Here is a 21,508-nt window from a genome sequence, read left to right on the forward strand (position 1 = left end):
GCAAGTGGAGAGCAAGGTCCCTAGGCCCTTGCCTGGCCAGGAGCAGATCCCACTGGGAGCTCAGGCAGGACCAACGGGCACCCTACTCACCCCAACTGGTGATAGCTACAGCTAGAGTGGAATGAAGGCACAGGCTGGGTGGTGGGGTACATGGACCCTTGTACCCAGCTTTCCAACAGGAGTCTGAGTCAGTACAGTGTAGCGGCTGCCCGGCAGCTCCGGCCTTTCCCACCCCCTCCCTGCCACCCTGGCCACTTGGGAGAGTCATTTCATTTCTCAAATTAAAAATCCATTTTGTGCTGTGAATAATAGATGGAATGAGCCCTGGGAGGCTGGGCGGAGGACAGGAAGCTGGTTGGGGGACATGTTTTCCAAGGCAAGGAAGATCCTGCGGCACTGTTGGAGGGGGGGAGTGGACTGGTGGGGGTGGGATGGAACAGGGGGGCATCTCCCAGAGCAGAGGCAGGGCTAGGGGGTTCAGGTTCGAGCAGCAGGCAAATAGAGGCCCAGTCTGTCCCTACACATGCAGGCCAGACAGGTGCAGAAATGGGTGTGACCACGATGGGCTCCAGGCTGGCTTCGGGGCAGCAGCCCTCCTCTGAGGTCAAGCACTTAGCACCTCACTTGGTGGAAGCTGAACAGACGGGAGTCATTAGCGTGGGGACTGCTGTACCCATAGAGTGGGGCAGAGAAGGGGCTGCTCTGACCCCTTCCCCAGAATCCAGACCCCGTGATGCCCCGCCCAGCAGGGTGGGCTAGAATCTGGGAAGGGAAGAGGCAGAGGCTCCCCTCACTTCTGCCCCTAGCGCTGCGCCCCTTTCTCTCTGCGGCCAGCTGTGGCCAGCGCTCCCCTGCTCTCCCTGCCCCAACCAGGCATCCAGCTGCCCCCTCAGGGCTTGGCCGCGTCCTGCCATTCTCCTGCTCCTCAGTCAGGGAGTCATTCTGACAACGAGAGGGGACGCCGCGAGATTCACAAGGAGAGTGAGGAAGCCGGGGGCCAGATGCCTAGCGCCCTGCACGCAGCTTCCCTTTCTGAGGAGGGACAGAAGGGCCCAGGAGGCGGGGCCTGGTCGCTCTTTATTGGTGGGCGGTGCAGGGGGACTAGGACTGAGTGGTCATGGGCCCAGTCCCGAGTCAGCTCCCGTGGGTCCTAGTTGCTGCGCTCAGGCCTGGGGGAGCCTCTGGGCTGCGGTGAGGGATGAGGTGCTGTACAGAGACGCGAGATGGAGCCAGGCAGGCAGACAGCGTGGCCTGGCCGGGAGCCGGGAGGCAGATGAACAGATCAATGGCAGCTGAGAGTCTGGGAGAGGGTTGGCCAGGAGGGGGGTCCTGCAGCTGACCTGGGAGGGAGGGGGGATGGAGGAGGAGCTGAGGGCCTGGGTGCCCCACCCCTCAGTGACTGGAGCAGCAGAATCCCTGGGGAAGCATGTTTGCCTTTGTGCCTTTCTGTCGGAAGAGAGTCGGCTCCCTGAGACAATATCCATCTTTATATTTCTTGGAAATTTCGCGGCATTCATTTCAGGGAAAATAAAAATCTGTCATTGTTGGAGAAATGATACCAATCAGGACCTGAAAAGGCTGGAAAATTATCCTCCGGGAGGCAAAAACATTGAGGGAAAAATGCAGATTAAAAGCACAAAGAGATGCTTTGCCACCGCCCTGCCCTCCCCTCCCCCTTTATGGAATCACCACATTTTACATAATTCCACCTCCCCTAGGTGGAATTAACTGGACGCAGGAAGAACTCGAGGGTCAAAGGAGGACCCTGAGATGGCCAGAGATGGAGGCACAGAGTATCCAGAGGGGTAGCTCAGAGGTGGACAGTTGGACAGAAAAGGGACAGGCAGGACGGGGGCAGAGGTGGCCACTCAGGGCCAGTGGCCAGTAGCCAGTATGAGCAGCCCCAGGGAGGGGACAGGGTATTGGGTCCTTTATTTCGTGCCTTGTTCTGGTTTTTATCAGATGGGGCTCCCTAGCAGTCTTGGGCTGTCTCTAAGGTTGTTTAGGTCAGTCCTGCAAGCTGGAACCGTCAGGCCTGAGAGTGCTGGTGTTTTTGTGAGGTCCCCTGCTAAGGATGCTGGAAGCAGAGAGATGGGTAGGGCAGGACGGAAAAAACGTGGGTCACAGAAATAGTATCATTCATCCAAGAAGCTCCAAGTTCCCTGTGGGTACAGGGGTGAGTGAGCCTGGCAGAAGTAGGCCTTGTGTCCAGGGGCTGGGAGTCGTGGGAGGGAGGCCCCACATTAAGAAAGCAAATTGAACCAGAAGAAAGGAGTGGGTGGATAAATTCATAGTCCCCCCTGGCTCCTGCAAGGCGGGCTCTTGCATTAGTCTCTAGTTGGTCCCCCGCCTCCACTCCACCGCCTACCCCAGGGGCTTTCAGAGCAGTGGGTACCAAGGTCAGTCAAGGTTTGGGGAGGCGCGTGGTCTCAGCGCTGCGGCCCCTTCTTGCGGCAGCCTCTGGTGTTCTTCCTCCACCACTGCCAACCAACACCCCGACGTGTCCCTTTCCGTGACCCGGAAAGCCCCTTACTGAAACCCCTCTGGTCCAGGCGCTGTGCCAGGCGGTACAGGCGCGATTTCAGCGCACCCCACAGCCTTTCAGCGCGTCCTCCCTGCACGGTGCTCCCGTCCTGTGGGCTGGGATGGTCCACTAGCGTCTTTATTTTCAGCTTGAGCCTCTTTCCGGCGGGCTGGTAGGCATCCCTGAGTGGGAGCACCGGAACGGAGGGGACCTGAGGCCCTCACTCCTCTCGGGGCTGGAATCCCGGAGCCCAGGGCCTGTGCTAGACCCTTGGGAGCGTGTTCCCGAAGCCTCCTTCCCCGCCCCCGAGCTGCCACAGAGCTGACAGGTAGCCGGGATGGAGGCAGAAAGAAGGAGGGAGAGCTGGGGGGCGGGCGGAGGAGGGTGGAGCCGCCCGCGCGCCCCCTCCCTCGGGGCCGGCGGGCGGCGCAGCGAGGCACGGCAGCAGAGGCGGCGGCGGGCGCACGGAGAGAGCGGCCACCCGCCCAGCTCTGCCCCCGGCTCCGGCGCCGGCCCCGGCCCCGGCCCCGGCTCGGGCTCGATCCGCTCTGTTCCCGCTCCGCCCGGGCGCGCACCTGCAGGGTAAGTGGCACCCGAGCCCGCGGCCGCCGCGGCCACATCAACCACCACCTCCGCCGCCACCGCCGCGCCTAGCCTCCAGGCTTTGTCTGCGTCCTCGCAGCTCCGGCTCAGGCTGCGGCTGCGACTCCCGGGCTTGGTTCTCTGGCTCCGCGGACTGCGCGGCGCGGGAGACTCCGCACCCAGGGCTCGGGGCGCGCGGGGCCAGCTCGCTCTGCGCCGGGGATGAAACTTCGCCCAAGTTTGGGTTCCGGGGAGAACCTGTTGAAGCCGGGAGTGGCCCAGGGCGAGGACGGGGGACGAAACCGGTTCCGGGTCCTTTAGGACCGTCGGGGCTTTCTCCCTGATCCTGGGCGGGATGGCGCGCCGGCGCGGGCCGCTTGGGAACGGGACTGGTGGGCGTTCTGGCCATTGAATCGAGAAGACAGGGCTGAGGATGGCTCTGCGGACATCCGCGAGGACAAAGTTTGGTTCTTTAGTCACTTTCTTGAGCGTCTAGTTCCCGTGCGGAAAGCTGAAGGCGGCTTCAGGGTCTGCATAGAAACGGCACTGACCGCACCTCCTTTCCCCTGCCTCCGCTTTTCCCCTCCCCCCACCTGGCCTTGGCTGTAGCAGGTCCGGAACAAGAAATGCAGAGAAGAGAAACAGCCTTTCATTGAAGGCCTGCTACGTGCCAGGCCCCATGCTCGGTGCTCCCCTGCTTTATTACGGGCCTCCCAAACCTGCGGCGGGCATATGTATGCGGGGAGAGGGGAGGTTAAAGGACCCCACTGTGCAGTGTGGTAGATGGTGGCCACTCTGAGCGGTAACCTTCCTTCATTCTCCGAGTGGCGCAGGGAGGCCAGGCCCCAGGCCCACTCGTTGTTGGGGACTCGGGGTGGCCTCCAGCCTTTGGACCTAGGCCTGTGCCCTTCCTCGTCGTGCTCATGGACCCCGTCGAGCCCCAGTACCCTTCGGAGCCTGTATCTACCTTTCCCGCAGCTGCGGCCCGGGGGGACCATGCGCCGGCCCGCTAGGAGCCTGGCGGCCGGGAGCATCCTGTAGCTGAGATCGCCAAGGGCTGCGCAGTGGTGCCCGCGGCGCCATGGAGGCCCCGTATTCGATGACAGCACACTACGACGAGTTCCAGGAGGTCAAGTACGTGAGCCGGTGCGGTGGGGGAGGCGCGCGGGGAACTTCGCTGCCCCCCGGCTTCCCGCTGAGTGCGGGGCGCAGCGCCCCCGGGGCCCGGGCCGGGCTGCCGCGCTGGAACCGGCGCGAGGTGTGCCTGCTGTCGGGGCTGGTGTTCGCCGCGGGCCTCTGTGCCATCCTGGCCGCCATGCTGGCTCTCAAGTACCTGGGCCCGGGAGCGGCGGGAGGCGCCACCTGCTCCGAGGGCTGCCCGGAGCGAAAGGCCTTTGCGCGCGCCGCCCGCTTCTTGGCCTCCAACCTGGACGCCAGCATAGACCCGTGCCAGGACTTCTACTCCTTCGCGTGCGGCGGCTGGCTGAGGCGCCACGCCATCCCGGACGACAAGCTCACCTACGGCACCATCGCGGCCATCGGCGAGCAGAACGAGGAGCGCCTGCGGCGCTTGCTGGCGCGGTCCGGGGGCGGACCCGGCGGCGCAGCCCAGCGCAAGGTGCGCGCTTTCTTCCGCTCCTGCCTGGACATGCGTGAAATCGAACGGCTCGGCCCGCGGCCCATGCTCGAGGTCATCGAGGACTGCGGGGGCTGGGACCTGGGTGGCGCGGCGGAGCGCCCGGGGGCGGCGGCGCCCTGGGACCTCAACCGGTTGCTGTACAAGGCTCAGGGCGTGTACAGCGCCGCCGCGCTCTTCTCGCTCACCGTCAGTCTGGACGACAGGAACTCCTCGCGCTACGTCATCCGTGTGAGTGCGCCCCCCTCCCGCACCGGGCACCCCACAAGCGGCTAGGAACTAGGGGTCCCGCGGCCTGGCAGGCCTGCCCCGCGCTCCCTATGCGCCCAGAAGACGGGTGCGGAAGGGGAGGGGAGGGTAGAGGAACGGAAGGGAGCGCGCACCGGCAGAGCGCGGGAGGAGGGCGCAAGTAATTTCCCTCGAGTAATTGCGGTGTTTAGCAGAGCCGCGGGAGCCGCAATTTCCCAGCCCTCTGGCAGCGGTGAGAGCTCTGAGGGAGGGGTGTACTGATGGGCTGTGGTGACAGGCCTGTCGGGCTGGGGCGGGCTGGAATGCCTGCGAGGTGGGGGACCAAGTGTCAGTGCGCCCCTCACAGGTAGGGAGAGGACAGGGTTACAGGAGGAAAGGCGGTGGGGGGCGCCCCCCTCTGTCCCCAGGCTAGGCCAGTCAGGTGTGTGGGCTTAGACCGGCTTCTCTGGAATGAGGGAGGGGCTCCTGTCTTTATGCTCCCCGGGCTGGTGACAGTGGATGCCTGGCGTGTCCTCAGTTTCCCTTTTGAATGGGAATTCAGTCTGTTTGCAGGAGCCGGGAGAGTTGATCTCTGTCCCCCGTCTCTCTCCACAGATTGACCAGGATGGACTCACCCTGCCAGAGAGGACCCTGTACTTAGCTCAGGATGAGGAGAGTGAGAAGGTGTGGGCGCATGCGATGGGGTTCAGGGAAGGCCTGGGACTCCGGGCGGCCTGGACCAGGGCCTGGCACCGACTGCATCCTTGCCGTGCCCCTCCTGGTGCAGATCCTGGCAGCTTACCGGGTGTTCATGGAGCGCCTGCTCAGCCTCTTGGGTGCCGAGGCCGTAGAGCAGAAGGCCCAGGAGATCCTGCAGCTGGAGCAGCAGCTGGCCAACGTGAGGAGGGCGACTGCTGTGTGCTGGGGGCGGCGAGTACTGGGCGGGGCTTGGTCAGCTCTGCCGTCCATCCCCAGATCACAGTGTCAGAGTATGACGACCTCCGGCGAGATGTTAGCTCCATATACAACAAGGTGACACTGGGGCAGCTGCAGAAGATCACCCCCCACGTGAGTGTGACCCAGACCTGGTGGGGGAGGCGCTGATCTTGGGACTCTTGGGCTGTCCCCTCCCCAGGGACGAGCAAGGCCTCCATGGCCATGGACTCACGTGTCCTCTTGTTGCCCCTACCTGACCCCCTCCCTGTCTTCTGTGGTCCCTGCCACCCCACCCCACTGTCCCCATCCGTGGTCCCACAGCTGCAGTGGAAGTGGCTACTGGACCAGATCTTCCAGGAGGACTTCTCAGAGGATGAAGAGCTGGTGCTTCTGGCTACAGACTATATGCAGCAGGTGTCCCAGCTCATCCGCTCCACACCCCGCAGGTACAGCTGCCCGTTACCCGCCTGCTACCCACCTGCCCCCCAGGCCCCCCCTCCCCCGCATCCCAGACCTGTCTGCTTGGAGAGCTTTGAATTTCTGCCTCCACCTCTGTCCGGTATCCACCCACTCTGGGGAGGCAAGCGAGGAGCACCGGAAAAGGAGTCTAGACCCCCAGGTTCATACCTGGCTGTCCCACCTGCTCTGTGGGACCCTGGGCAGAGCTGTGAGCTTCCCGGGCTGCGGTTTCCTCATGTGGGGATGGTGAGGTTGAGTGAGTCTGAAGTCAGAAGGGGAAATGGTGGCCGCAACTCTGCTCCCCCAGGGCCACCTTGAGGAAAGCCCCCCTGGTCTCCTCCCCGCTCGGGAAGGACCTGAGGCCTCTCGAGGCCAGTTCTGAGGCAGGCAGTCACCCCAAGTGGCCATTCTCCCACCCCACAGCCAGTCAGAAACCAGTGCTGGCCCGTGCCGCACCAGCCTCAGGTGCTCTGCCTGGTGGCAGAGGTGGGTCTGCTGCGTGTGGGCCCAGCCCTCCTGCCTGACTGGGGCTGGGAGCACCTGGAATGACCCTCAGTCCTGTGCAGGTGCTTGGTCCCGCCCTAGGCTGGGGGCTGGGGGCTGGGGGCCGGGGCGCCCGCGCACGTGAGCCCGTCGGGACACCCAGCTGCTTCACCTGGCCCTCAGGATCCTACACAACTACCTGGTGTGGCGCGTGGTGGTGGTCCTGAGTGAGCACCTGTCCCCACCATTCCGAGAGGCCCTGCACGAGCTGGCACGGGAGATGGAGGGCAGCGACAAGCCACAGGAGCTGGCCCGTGTCTGCCTGGGCCAGGCCAACCGTCACTTTGGCATGGCGCTCGGCGCTCTCTTCGTACATGAGCACTTCTCGGCTGCCAGCAAGGCCAAGGTCAGGCTGCCCTGGCCTTGACGGTCGGGGTGCGGGTCCTGAGACGGGCATGAAGTTCTTGCATGGCCTTGGTCCAAGCATGAGGAGCACGGGGAGCCCCGCACGTCCCCCTGCAGCCAAGGGCACCGGGCTCAGCCCTCTCTGAGCCTCCAGGCTACTCCTCACCAGGCTTCCTCCTCCAGGAAGCCTACCTGGTTTGTCAGCTGCAGGACCCTCTCCCCACCAAGCTCCTGCCCTCCCTGCTCTGCCGTGCTCAGTGGGATGGCCTTAGGAATGCCGAGCAGCAAGTCCTGGGCTTAGGAAGTGGTGCTGGATGATTAGGGGGTACCCCTTACTCCAGGTGCTGGGGGCTCAGAGCTAAGGCCTCCTGGGTTGACCCTTGATTCCTGCCCCCTGACCCTGCAGGTACAGCAGCTGGTAGAAGACATCAAGTACATCTTGGGCCAGCGCCTGGAGGAGCTGGACTGGATGGATGCTGAGACCAAGGCGGCCGCTCGGGCCAAGGTGACGTGGGACCCTTTTCCCATTTGTTGGTTCCACAATCACACAGTCAGTGCCTACTGTGTGCCAAGCGCTGGGATAACAAAAAAGACAAAGACGCCTCTTGTGGAGCTGGCATCACCCAGCCTGCTCTCCCCTTTGCCTGAGCCCCAGCCCTGTGCTGGCCCTGGAGCTTTCTCCCTCAGAGGGGTGGAAGGCCACCTCCTGAGGCCCTGGCCCACTCACCACCCTCTCGCCTGCAGCTCCAGTACATGATGGTGATGGTGGGCTACCCGGACTTCCTGCTCAAACCCGAGGCTGTGGACAAGGAGTATGAGGTGGGCCTGCCCCTACCCTACCCAGCCTGACCCCTCAGGCTTCTCCAGGCCCGTGGCCGAGACCCCTGTGGAGACCAACCACCACCACAGAGAGGAGCCACAGCCCTCAGCTGACGGACGCGGGGAGGGCGTGGGGCCTCCTGGGTGCTGGTCTGGCCCTGCCCCGGCCTGCCGCTGAGTGCTGCCCATCCCCCATGCAGTTTGAGGTCCACGAGAAGACCTACTTCAAGAACATCTTGAACAGCATCCGTTTCAGCATCCAGCTCTCTGTCAAGAAGATCCGGCAGGAGGTGGACAAGTCCACGTGGGTACCTGGGCTGCAGCTGGGGGGCCCGGGGTGCCATGGGGACAGTGCTCCTTACCAACGCCAGGAGGTTGACGCCTCATAGACACGCTGGTGGGGAGCGAGGACCAGGCCTGCACAGGGTGCGAGTGGGGGCTGTCAGGGTGTGGGACCAGCCCGGGGGACGCCCAGGATATAGCTGTAGGCTGGGACACCAGGGCATCCTTTAAGGAGGAGGAGACTAGGAGGTAAGGGTTGTAGGGGAGGGAGTGTGGGTCCCCCCAGCTGATCCCAGCCTCCCTCCACAGGTGGCTCCTCCCCCCACAGGCGCTCAATGCCTACTATCTACCCAACAAAAACCAGATGGGTAAGGGGGTGTGTCCAGACGAGGGGCAGGGTCTGGAGGTGGGGAGGGTCTCCCGCTGACCATGGCCTCCCTGCAGTGTTCCCCGCTGGAATCCTGCAGCCTACGCTGTACGACCCTGACTTTCCGCAGTGAGTAGGGAACCTGGCGTGAGCCAGAGCTACGGCCGTGGCCGCGTCTGCGGGGTGGGTGGGGACTGCTCAGATGGCCCCAGGCCCGGGCTGGGCACCGCAGTCATGACAGCTGCAACCCTGGGTCCCCATAGTCCCACTTCATCTTTGGTTATTTAGATAAAGGTGTAGGGTTTTTTTTTTTTTTCATTCTTTTAAATGTCCCGAGTCCCCCTTACCTGGTTTGAGGCTTTTTTGGGTGTTGCAAAACTGGAACAATCCTAGTGATGAGGAAAAAGGCCAAATCCCACGTGGGGTGCCTCAGTTTCCCTCCTGTCTCCCTCCAACCCTGTCTCCTCCCCACAGCCCTGCTCTGTTAGATGTTATTTCCTAAAAGGCAGCTGCACAGGTATCACTGGCCCCTTTTACGTACCCCACGAGGAAGCTGAGGCACAAGCGTTCTGGGACCGTGCAGCCACTGGCCTCCCTGGGCTACCTCGTGGCCTGGCCAGGGCCTCCTGAGGCCTGGACAGCAGCTCGGCGGGGCTCTCAGAGGGTGGGTGAGGCTGGGGCCTGACGCTGCTGCCACGGGCCCAGGTCTCTGAACTACGGGGGCATCGGCACCATCATCGGGCATGAGCTGACCCATGGCTACGATGACTGGGGTGAGGCCTGCGGGCGGCCCGAGGGGTGGCGGAGGACAGGCAGTGGCGGGCAGGGTGGTGAGGGCCAATGGAAGCCCCGTGGCTCCCCTGTGCCTGTTGGCTGGTGGGTGGGGAGGGCCTTGGTGCCCAGCCGGGCTCTGCGGTGAAGGCCAGTCTCGGCCCGCCCCCACCCGCTGCCCACAGGGGGCCAGTATGACCGCTCGGGCAACCTGCTGCACTGGTGGACAGAGGACTCCCACAGCCGCTTCCTGCGCAAGGCCGAGTGCATCGTCCACCTCTACGACAACTTCACCGTCTACAGCCAGCGGGTGAGGCCCCCTCGCTGCCCCCTGGGCCCCTCAGGCCTGGCCAGCGCAGACTAGGAGCGTGCACACCTCCATGCACGCTCACGTGCCTGAACAAACCCAGCGCCGAGCTCCGTGCACACCCGCCAGGGTCTGCGTGCACACTGACTTGGGCGAGAGAATGAGTTCGCACAGACTCACGCACGTGGGGCACAAAGTGGGGGAGTCCTACCCAAACCCTCTGGGAAAGGGCAGGTGGGTGGAGGCAGGGCCCAGAGAGGCAAGGCCCGAAGGAGACCAGAGGGCCTTGGGCAGCCTCCAACCTCTTCCCTTCTCGCCAGGTGAACGGGAAGCACACACTTGGAGAGAACATTGCGGACATGGGCGGCCTCAAGCTCGCCTACTATGTGAGCTGCCCCTGCCTGGCCCTCGATCCCTGAGGGAGGAGTGGTGGGGGGCACTGGGGACTGGGCTAGAGACCTAGTCATCCCTCCCTCCCCATCCTGTTGAGCTCTGGTCTTGGAGGTGAGGTGCTGTGCTGGGCACAGGGTCCACTGGAAGCGGGACTCCTAGGCCCCCCGCCTTCCAGGAGAGCAAAGAGGGCTGCCTGGAGGGGGTGGCACCTGCCTGGGGTTAGCCTTCTGGGCAGGGAAGAAGGCAGGGGTCTGGGGGGCTCAGCAGGGTGGGTGGTGCGCAGAGCTGGGGCGGGTGAGGGCCTGACTGAGTGGAGGGTGCCAGGTGGCCCCGTTGTGGGCACCGCAGCTCCATGCTCTGCGCCCCCAGGCTTATCAGAAGTGGGTGCGCGAGCACGGCCCCGAGCACCCGCTGCACCGGCTCAAGTACACGCACAATCAGCTCTTCTTCATCGCCTTTGCCCAGGTGTGCGGGCGGGGCCAGTAGGGGAGGGGGGAGGGGGGCACAGCTTCCAGCCCATCTCCCATCAGCCACCCTTCCGAGAGCCCTGTGGGTTCTGGTGGGGGATCGAGGCCTAGCGTGCAGGGCTTCGTCAGTGGACGCCTGGCCTCACGTCCCCGCTCCTCCCCGCTGCCCCCGTCCTGGCCCAGAACTGGTGCATCAAGCGACGGTCGCAGTCCATCTACCTGCAGGTGCTGACCGACAAGCACGCGCCTGAGCACTACAGGTACCCCGCCTGCCTGCCTGGGCCTCGCCCCCTCCTGTGTCTGCGCTGGGAGCGGGTCGGGGTGGGAACCCCCACCTGCCTGCCTGGGCCTCGCCCCCTCCTGTGTCTGTGCTGGGAGCGGGTCGGGGTGGGAACCCCCACCTGCCTGCCTGGGCCTCGCCCCCTCCTGTGTCTGCGCTGGGAGCGGGTCGGGGTGGGAACCCCCACCTGCCTGCCTGGGCCTCGCCCCCTCCTGTGTCTGCGCTGGGAGCGGGTCGGGGCGCGAAGGGACAGCTGGGGTACGGTGGCCTGTGCCACACACTCTGTGGGTGTCTCCCTTGCCCCAGGGTGCTAGGCAGCGTGTCCCAGTTCGAGGAGTTCGGCCGGGCCTTCCACTGCCCCAAGGACTCGCCCATGAACCCTGCCCACAAGTGCTCTGTGTGGTGAGCCTGGCTGCCCACCTGCACGCGCCCACTTCCCTGCATGGACTGCCTCTCGCTGGCGGCCGGGGCAGGCATGCATCCGGCTCTGGTCCACTCTGGGTGCCATCCGCCTCCCCAGCACCCCCAGGACCCAGCACCCAGTCACTGTCCCTCACTTCAGGAGGGCCCCAGAACAGGGATGAAGTTGGGCTCCAGGAGGGCCTGGGGGAGACATGCTAAGGTCCCCAGACTAGGCTCTTGGGAGCCAGACCCCCGCCCAGGCTGGATTGTACAGGCCCCGCCTTCGCTGTGTTCTCGCTGCTAAGTCAGGTCAATAAAGCTGCTCTCCTCTTGCCTCCGCCTCCTCAGGGGCCCCCGAGCAGGTGGGACTGGATGAACTCCCGGGGGAGGCTCAGGCACTTAACAGAATGAGAGCCTAGAGAAGACCTTTTCGTCCCCTCCTGGTGGCCTCGGCTGGGCTGCCTCTGTCCCACCTCCCCAGCTCTTGTCTTTCCCACCAAGCACCCAAGCCGCCCTCCACCAGAGTCCTGCCGAGGCCCCTGCACGGTCCTGAGGGTGCCCCTGGACCAGTCTCATGGGGGCCAGAACACCAAGCCCAGTGACCTACACCCCAGCCTGACGCTGGGACTTAACTTCTCCTGACTGTGCAGAGTGGTCCCCCCTCCGCCCTGCAGGAGTCTCTGCAGTGTCCCCTAGCCAGTCATCACCCCGGGCTAGGCCTTTGCTAAGCTTCTTGGAGAAAGGCGTCCCCTCCAGAGAGAAGAGAGAAGGGGAGGAGTGGTGGGGGCAGGGTGCCGAGGGGGGCTGCAGGCGTGGCCCAGGGTGGGAGGGGAGGAGGAGTGCTGCTCTATCTTGGGCGGGAGGGCAGTGGGAGGGAGGAGCCCCACTGGGGGATCCCAGGCGTCTGCAGGGCTGAGGCTGCCGGCCCTACCTGCTCCAGTCTGTTTCTCTTACTTCAGGGGTGGCCTAGAGAAATCAGCCACTCCCTGAGCAGTGCCCGGTAGGTGTGGCCTGTCCCCATCTCCCGCTGCAGGGGTGAACCTCTTGCCGGTCCAGCTCCTGTCTTTATGCTCAGATGGCTGTCTGCCTCTCAGCCTTGAGTGATGTTTAAAAAGTTCCTGTTATCTGAGCCTTGGACGCACCAACCTGAGGGAGTGGGGACAGAAAACGCACCTGCCACACTGATCGGGCCACAGCGGAGGGTGGGGCTCCGCAGAGAAGAGGCAGGAGCGAAGAAGGACACCGCGGGAGAGCCTGCGCTCATCAGTCCAGGGCGCAGAGCCCTGCTCAGAGCTGCCTGTCGAGGGGGCGGTAGGGCCCTTGTGTTCAGGGCGCCCGAGCGGTGCTGTGTTTATGGATCTTCCTTGGTTTCCTCCTGAAGCCTCTTTCCCCCTGGGCTGGGCACATACATACCATGTCCTTTGGGCAGTGAGGGCAGAAAGACAGTCTAGCTCCCTGTCTCGACCTGCCGCCCACCTTCTGGTTGGGGACTTTCTGCATGCGGACCCTCACCCCCTCCCTCTGGCCTGGGATCCTGGCTGGAATCGTAATCATCAGGCCCAGCCCTCTGGTCCCCGGCCCGGCTCCCTGCTTTGCCCAGCTCCACCCAAGACTGATCCCTCCCGTCTCCCTGCCAGCCTAGGGGAGGCCTTGGGGTTGGAGGACCTGTAGTGTGAGACTCCAGCAGGAAGTGCAGCGAAGCCCAGGTACCCCTGGGGCCAAGTTCCTCCCCCTTCCGTCTGTGCCCAGCGGAGGGGGCCAGTGGGGTCGGGCATGTGGGCCCCTGGGATAGGACATGGGGTTCCTGGCCTCGAGACTGTCCCGAGCTGGAAGCTGGGAAGCCTGGGGGCCTCAGCTGCTGGCCCGGGGCCTGATGCCCAGCGTGTGTCCCAGCTGGGGACCACCCACCCTTCCGGCAGGGTTGCGGATGACAGGCTGTGAGGCCACCAGAGGCCCCTCCGCCTGATGGAGTCCTGCTGGGCTCATGGTGGTGATGTCACTGCTACCCGGGGCTGCAGGGCTCCTCGCATCTTTGGGGAGGACGGAGGGAGACCAGCGGTCAGAGGGAACGCAAGCCAAGGGCATACCAAGGACAGGGTCCCGGCCCTTAGGGCCCACGAAGTTCAGACAGCCAAGGAACCCAGAGCCACGGGGTGGCCCTGCGGGGCATGGTGGCGACATGTGTGTCACCCACTGGTTCCCAGAATGCTTTTCCAGACAGAACCTGAGAGCATCCTCACTGCAGTGAGGCTGGACAGAGGACAGAGGCAGCGCCTCTTACAGACAGGGAGCTCAGGGGAGTCACGTGCCCTGTGCAGGGTCACACTGCTCGTGGCAGCTGATGGGCGCGTCTTGGTTGCCGGGTCCTCTGGAGCTCCGGGTGCCCATACTACACTCAGCATCCCCTCTCAACAGGTTCTGTTAGGAAACCGAGCATATAGCGTAGACGCTGGCCATTTCGTTGTCTCCCAGGCCCTGTACTTGCAGCCGAGCTGCGGGTCCGCTGACTGTGACGCTGCTGAGGTGAGGACTTGACCCGGCTCAGCACAGCTGCCCACGTGGACTCAGTTTCCCTTGTGTTGGGTGAGGGGTCATGAGTGCAGTGGTGAAGGCCCTTCCGGTGCGCAGTGACGCTAGAAGCAGCCTCAGGGCAGGTCGTTGCAGGGCTGACTCCATCCATCCCCGGGGGTGGCTCACCGCACAGCAGTCATCCTCTGAGCGGAGCTTATTGGGATGACAGAAAGCACTCTTCAACTAAGCGCTTAACAGCGGGGAAGGAAAGGAGCTCGGGGATGGTTTACAGCAGCACCTGAGCTTCCACCTGTGAGCCCTCGTGCACGGGGCTCATGGTTCTGCCATCCACGGCTTTGAGCCGGAGCCTTGAGCCTGGGGGTCACTGCTGGGTGACCCTGGCGAGTGATCCTCCCTCTCACCCTGTCTGGACCCCAGAAGCATCACCGGCAGACCCGGGGTGTGTCTGAGGGGGGACCCGCCTGTGGTGGATGCGTTTGAGCTCCTCTGCCCCCAGGACTGCATAGCTGCTGCCTCCGCAGTGAGAGCCCCACAGAGTCCTCAGTACCATCAGGGTGTCACCGAGCAGCCCTGTCCCGCAAGCCTTTCTAACCAGTTCAGTGGGGCCCAGACTCAAGTTCCTGCCCCCCGCGTGGCTGCTTCTGTGCTGACCCAGGTGCCCAGCGCCCTGGGGAGCCCGGCTTGCGAGGAGCCCTAGACGCAGTATTTTTAAATGGCTTGAGCCCTCGCTCCAGGTATGCTGGGAACTCCAGGGTCGTCCATGAGCAAATACCTCTGGGGTGGGTTCTCAGGGGGCTTGGGCTCCTCCTCCTTCCCACCCCACCCCCCGTACCCCCCATGCTGGACAGCACCCTGACTCCTTCCCTCCCCAGGGGCCAGGTGGAGTCAGAGACAGCACTGCAGGTCTGCTTCCTGCGGGGCCCCTTTCACTGCCTCTTTCTCTCCCCTCAGGGCACCTCACCCCTCCCCTAAACTGGCTTGAGGAACCCCCTTTCCCTGGATTTAGTAAAAAGAGCAATGTCCCGTCCCCCCTGCCAGCTCCAGGCCTGTCCAGAGGCTGCCCCTCGGGCCACCCCGTAGCAGACAGGACAGGACAGGGCAGCGGCAGAGCATGAGAGCCCAGCTTCCTCCCCGTCTCCACAGCCCGCGTAGGAGCTTGGACTCGAGTTTGGGTGGTACTCACTGAGCGGGACCTTGGCAGTCATGCCTCCCCTCTCCACCCCACGTCCCAGGAGAGACTGAGAGGAGGGGTCGTTTCTTATGGATGTGAATTCTGCCACCTCCACCCCTTAGAATCCATTTTTGTTTCAATGGCATTTCCCCTTCCTGCTTCCCTTGCGAGGCGACACAGACACCTGTCACCAGCCCAGCCTGCAGGGGTCCCAGGGGACTTCTGGAGAAACTGAGACCCTTTCCACCTTGGAGCCAGGCAGCCTCTAGGGTATCTGTCACTGCACAGCAGGTGACCACGAGAGCCAGTCCTTGGGAACATCTTCCAGAAAAATGCAGGCCTCCGGCACGTTATTCTTAACTCCTTCATAGGATTATTGAAGGTTTCAGAACGATATGAAACTCAGCCCATCCTCCCCAAAGAAGTCCTCGCTCTATAGCCTCCCTTTTCCTGGAGGAGATCCCAAGTTTGGACGGTAGGTTGCTGAGCGGGACCTCAACTGTGTGTGCTTCACCCTGAGGCCGAGCAGGAGAGCAGAGCCACCGTCCTGGCCTCACAAACCGCCAGGGGCTGGGATCCTACGTCCCGAGTCCCCCTTGCCTTCGGGGAAAGCTAGTTGCACCCTGGCCTGGCCTTTCCCTCAGAGCCCTCAGGTGAGCTGGCCTCCAGCCCTGGTGTCCTGGTGGGATCGCTGCCCCGTGAGGTCAAAGGGGACCTCAGGCTCCCGACCCTGCAGACGGTTTCCCCTCCAGGCCCGACACTAGCCTTTGTCCCCAGTGCTGTTCACGGGACATGGCTTGTGGCTCATCTGGGGGCTCCTTGTTGGCCCGGGTGGCGTTCTCAGCCCTCACTCGTTTACAGCCCACCTTTGAGCTGCCGTCCCACAGGTTCCACGGGTCATGGTCCCTCCCACCGGTGTGGGGGTGTCGCTCATTTTGCCCCGTGTCTCTGGCTGGGTTCGCCCTCTGCCTTGTGGTCTGCTGTCCTAAACAAAGGCCCGCCCCATCCAGGCCTCCTCCCTGCCCTGCTTGCCTTACCGCACAGGGTGGGGGTGCCCCCTGTAGGGCATGCGCCGTTCGTCCCTCAGCTCCAGCCCTTCGAGGGCCCCTGCCAGCCAGGCTGCCGTCCAGCAGGAGCTCACCGGGACAGAGGGGAAAGAGGCGGACCTGCCTCCGCGACCTCAGCTGCACCGGGACCTGGGAGCCTCTGGCAGCGGCTCGGGCTGATTCACTGGGCTCAGGCGGCTCAGAGCCCCCCAGCTGCTGGCACACGGTGCTGTGAAGCTGCATCTCTCCTTGTCTACTTTGCATAAATGATAATAAAAAACCCTCTTACCTTTCTGCGGGACCAAAGCATCGCAGGCACTGCTGACTGGAGAGGTCTGCAGGCAGCTACTTCCCTGTCACCCGAGGAGCCCAGGCCGGGCTGGGAGAGGAGGGGGTGCCCTGCTGGCTGATAATGAGGAACGTGCAAGTCTGGTGAGCAAAGAAAGGGCCAGAACAGGGCACGGGACCTGGACACCCCCATACTGAGGGAGGACGGCGGCCTCACCATCTGGGACAGCGGGGCAGCTGTTTTCTTCCTGAGAGTCAGCTCCAGGGACACACAACTGGTCCCCAGGCACAGTGCCAAGCACGGCGGTGCAGGCTTGGCATCCCCGGCGGCAGGGTCAGGTCAGAGGACCCTGGGCTGTGGCTTGGTGTGTGTGTCCGGAGCGAAGAACCCTAGAGCTCTGCTCAGCTGGAGCAAGCAGGCCCTGGGGCCACCTTAGATCAGAGGGTGCAATTTAAAACACGCACAGCTTCCTGCAGGTCTCCGGGCCCCTCCCCCTGCCACTGGAGGTGGGACTGGGGGAGGCATCGCCGAAGGGGCAAGAGCCTGCCATGCAGATGCTGACCAGGTGGGGAGACCTGCTTCTGGAAGCAGGGGGTGGGTAACAGCCTCAGATGGTCATGTCAGCCCCAAGGTCAGGAGGAGGGTACATCTGGCATCCCATCGGAGGCCTCCCGAGAGGCTTCAAGGCAGCGCGCCTGCTTTTACCCATCGTGAAGCATCCTGGGTAGCCACCAGAGCCATGCTGGGCTCGGTGCCCAGCATGGGACAGGGGGTCACAGGGGCTCCAGGAGCTGGGGGTGGGTGGGGCTGCAGGTCTGGCTGGGACTGAACCTGGAGCACCCCCGAGGGCCCAGTCTGAACTCTGCAGGGAGTGATGCACCTGTGGTCACGGGAGTTTGGCCTAAGAGTCCTGTCCGGGGCCCAAGCACGCCTGGCCTCCCGTCGGAGTCTCAGGGGGTTGGGTGACGGGACACTGGGCCTTCCAGAGGGCCTAGTGTGTGCTGGGGTCTCCCAGGCTTTATCTCATTGGCAGCGTTGCCACATCCCTGGGCAGTCGGCACTGTCCCTATTTAATGTCTAGCTCCGTGCTGCTGTCTTCATCCTGATGGAATCAAATTTATGTTTGGGGGCAGGAGAAGACAATTTAAGCATAACACACTCCCTGCCCATATTGGGCCCCCCCTAACGTGCAGCGTGCACCTGCATTATACATGAAGCCGGCCTTCTCAGAGGTGCGAACGCCTGCTCTGTCGTGAAGATCGGTGTTGTTTTTTATCTTTTCTGACACCGGCAATGTAACTCTGTACAAGATTACATTTCTTTCCCAATCCCGTGAGGGGTCATGGTGACCTGTCGCTCACTTTGTATGTGCTCGTCTGGATCATGTATCTTAGGTCAACTTTGTGTGAAACCCCGGTGTGTGAGTTTAACGTACGATCCTTTATCTCAAAAATGTGTATGAACAGTCCTCAGAGGTTTCTGAAAGACTCTGTCACGGGTTGTAATCCTCAGTTGGCTCAAATAAAATTCTCTATTTCTTCTTTAGATCACTATTGATTAATTTTTCATCAACAGCGGTTTCGACCAGGCACCCACCCTCCAGCATGGTTCTCAGGTGTCCTGGGGAAGAGAATGTGGGCCCTGCAGGGGGGCGGGGGGCTGACATAGTGTCCCCTCCTCATTTGCTCACTTCCGGTGGATTGTGACCTAGTAGAATTGAGTGTGTCTAGTTAAGTAGATTTATGGATTATATGATCTAGGTTTTAACAAACGAACCCTCCCAATCAAGTGGCTTACCAAAAAATCCTGTAAAGAAACTGCAGATAACACCCGTCATCTACAGCAGGTGAGCAACCACAGAAGTGGCAGCTGTGACACTCCTGACACACGCTCCTCCTCGCCCACGGTACAGACCTGACAAGAAGCCAGCCCCAAATATAAAACATGAAACAAAACCAAACTGTTTGGGGATGGCATATCCTGCTACCCTTCAGTGCTGTAAGCCAGGTGTGACCAGTCAGGGATATGCTTGGTTTCTTTTTTATTTCAATATATTAAAACATTCTTGTATTTATATGCTGAAATAAATATAAAATTTGAAAGTTAAAAAAAAAAAAAAAAACTGTTTGAAGCACCCTCACATCCATCATCGCTGGAGAAGCTACTCTGGGCGCCTTGAGGTCTTGTCGATAACAGCAGGAAACTCCCCTGGTGAGCAACTAAGCTTTCAGAACATGAAGACAAACCCCGCAGTTTTTTCCCAGTGATGTTTAAAGTGACGTGATTTTTGATATTTCCCTAAGCAATGATAGCGTAAGACAAAAAACACCTACCACCAGGGTAAACATTTATTCTTTCTGCTGTAGTAACAATGGCAGAAACGATGAACAGAAAATGATCTGTCGACAGACTGAAAGGCATTTCTTTGCCAGCAAATACCTTTGGAAGATGTAGAGAAAACACTGCTCTAGACTGAAGCAAAAAATGTTAGAGCAAATTACCCAGTGTGGGAGGTTTGCTATACAGTTAGCTGGCTGAAAGTACAGATGTTTCTACACGTCGCAGCTTAAGGTATTTGCTGGATTCCATTCCGATAATCAGATACACAAACCACTTTTTTTTCTGTGTGAGCCACTAAAGGAAAGATATGGCAGGGAAGATATATTTCCAACATTTCATACTTTGTTTAATAAAAACAATGTCATGTGCGGAAACAACGTAAGTGCACCCGGTGGAACAGCTGCTCCGAACGGATCTGATTTTAAAGGATATTAGATGATAAAACCTGCAGTGGCAGCAGAACCTGCAAAACTCACTCACTGGCCCATCCATGGTCAACCACGGCAGGGAAAAACTAGAAAACCTGAGGGCACATAAAATGCTGCAGGAGCCATCAGTGCTGTTAACTTTCAGAAACCAAGATTGTCCGAGTAGAGGAGAAGCTTTCTGACAGATACTTGGTGATGAGGTTGGGTGTGACCATGAAAACATCCCAGATCAACCCCACAGAACGAGCCATGTTTATGGCAAGGTATTGAGAGCCGTCATCAGTCCTCCTGCCCTCTTTCTTCCTAACTTCCTTTCCTTCTTAAAGACCAATGTGCTGGTATTTTTCCAGGTGACAAGCATGTGGACCAAAATAAACAACCCATAATAGGAATTGTAAAGAGCTGTATTTGAGCCAAACTGAGGACCGGAAGACAGCCTCCAGATTACTCTGAGAAACGGTTCCAGAGAAGCATGGATTTCAGCACAGCTTTACATCCCGTCAGAACAAAGAACATCAAACAAGTCAGGGATACATTCCTTCAAGGTTTCAAAACAGCTAGATCAGCGCACATACAGAGCGTCAGTATGGCCTTGGCACCTGGGAAGGGAGTCTTATCGTGGAAGGAGGACCAACGCTGGCATCTCAAGAAGGGAGGAATTTAATTTTTAACTTGGACGTTCTTTATGCCTGGTCAATGTGTCCTTTTCTTAGTAATTAAAGTAGATGTACAATGTACGTTTGATACGCCACAGGCAGGCTGTTCTAGTAAGCATAAAATTCAAGTTAACTCATGTATAAGCCAGAATGACTTCCTCAGACCTCAATATGTGAACATTTCTTTTATCAACAGCTATCAGTCTTAAGCACCCAATAAAAAGCTTGAAAAAAATAAACACACTTTCTCTGCACCTGCCCCTTCAAGATAAAGATGTTAGAACTGATGCTTGAGAATGTTTCCATGGACGCATGATTTTGTGTCCAACACTCTTTGACTGATAAGACCCCTCATACCTGCACAGTTTTTAAAAACTTGGAAACAGAAACTGGTTGTAATTTAGGTTTAATTTACGTACCATAAAATTCACCCTTTTAAAGCGTACAATACAGTGGTTTTTTCGAATACCCAAAGTTGTGCAGCCATGATCACTAATTCCAGAATAATCTGTTTTTAAACCTGTAGTTTGAAAATGTAGAGTCTCCTTGGGATTTGAACCCACCTATGAAACATAAACCACCTTCTTCCATTCAGCTCCATAGCTTCGTGACAGCCACTAAAACCCAGAGTTGAAGTAAACTGCCCTGAGAGCCTGGCCTTCAAATCGATGTTTTACAGCGTTAAATCAAAATTTTAGTAAATAGAGGAGCATACTGTCATATTAACATTTCTAGTGAGAGCAAAATGCTTTCTTGCAACTTTGTAAATGTACAAAGAAATTTGTAATTTTATAAAATTTATCAGAAAATATGGCTGTCCTCACCTTTATAAAATTCTCTGAAATGTTCCCTTTGGGGATAGATACTCAATGAGTGTAGTCACACTGGAATGGGTGCTCAGGCATGTTCTCAGGCAGAGGTCAGAAATGTTACGAGTCTGCACTTCCTCTCTGGTTTCCCAGCTCCCACCTCTGCCTCACAACCTGCGACAACAAAAAAAGCAACAGAAGAGCCTCTTCTCCCCTCAGGAGCCAGCAGGCTATTTTCTAAGAGTCAGGTCCTGTTATGCCCTCCCCCTCTGCACCCCGCCCCCATCCCTCCTGTCCCCTCAGCTTCTACCTTCTTTACCTGCCCCACTCCCTCCAACTCTGATCCTGCCTCTGGCCTCACCGGCGCCTGCCGCTGCTGCCTGAGGGCCCCTGCACCGCTGTCCTTCTGCATCGCTCCAGCCCTCACTTCCTTTGGTCCTTGTTCAGCCGTCAGCTCCTCAGGCAGCCCCTCCCTGACTGCTGATGTGAATCACCCCGCACCCCTCACACAGACACACACTCTGCCCCCACTTGCTAAGGAGTTTTCTGCCTAGAACATATCACTCCGGGCATCACACTGTATAACAGTTTATTTGACAATTGCTTTGTCCCTCCCGGAACCCATAGCTCCCCCGCTACTCCTTGGCTCTCCCAGCCTGGAATGGGCACCGGGGCGGGTGGGGGGGGCACCATCACGGTAGCTGAGTGACGTGGGACAAGCCTCCTTCCTGGGTCGCCGTCTCCTTTCTAATGGTACCGCTGGGTTCCCAGGAGGGGCGGCTGAGGACTTTGTGTCGAGGGCCCCCTGGCTGTCCTGGTCCCAGCAGCCTCCTTGGCCAGCAAGGTGCCTACAGGGTGGGTTCCAGGAGGACAGGAAGCCACGCCTCCGCAGGGGC

General features: G+C 60.4%; 1 protein-coding gene across 2 annotated transcripts; it reads left to right on the forward strand.

Moving 5' to 3' along the window:
* The first annotated feature begins 4,187 nt into the window (after positions 1-4,187).
* On the forward strand, positions 4,188-11,345 carry ECEL1 (endothelin converting enzyme like 1). Of its 2 annotated transcripts, none has more exons than XM_030871372.2 (17): positions 4,188-4,973; positions 5,586-5,654; positions 5,758-5,868; positions 5,946-6,038; positions 6,228-6,352; positions 7,032-7,254; positions 7,660-7,758; positions 7,998-8,072; positions 8,273-8,376; positions 8,664-8,722; positions 8,799-8,850; positions 9,427-9,494; positions 9,678-9,802; positions 10,120-10,185; positions 10,562-10,657; positions 10,843-10,919; positions 11,246-11,345. In XM_030871372.2, the coding sequence occupies exons 1-17, from the start codon at positions 4,188-4,190 to the stop codon at positions 11,343-11,345; spliced, it is 2,328 nt and encodes a 775-aa protein (XP_030727232.1). The 2 variants fall into 2 exon arrangements, with proteins under 2 accessions (XP_030727232.1, XP_030728028.1); XM_030872168.2 differs by having other exon boundaries at positions 8,273-8,370.
* Positions 11,346-21,508: the final 10,163 nt, after the last annotated feature.

The sequence above is a fragment of the Globicephala melas genome, chromosome 7 (assembly GCF_963455315.2).
Source record: "Globicephala melas chromosome 7, mGloMel1.2, whole genome shotgun sequence".
NCBI classification, from domain to species: Eukaryota; Metazoa; Chordata; class Mammalia; order Artiodactyla; family Delphinidae; genus Globicephala; species Globicephala melas.

What these genes read in the sequence shown, in the direction of transcription:
- ECEL1 (XM_030871372.2), top strand. Translation starts at nt 4,188, where the DNA reads ATGGAGGCCCCGTATTCGATGACAGCACACTACGACGAGTTCCAGGAG. An exon ending in ATCCGCTCCACACCCCGCAG is followed by an intron (nt 6,353 to 7,031) that starts GTACAGCTGCCC and finishes CCTGGCCCTCAG; the next exon opens with GATCCTACACAACTACCTGG. An exon ending in CAGGAGGTGGACAAGTCCAC is followed by an intron (nt 8,377 to 8,663) that starts GTGGGTACCTGG and finishes CTCCCTCCACAG; the next exon opens with GTGGCTCCTCCCCCCACAGG.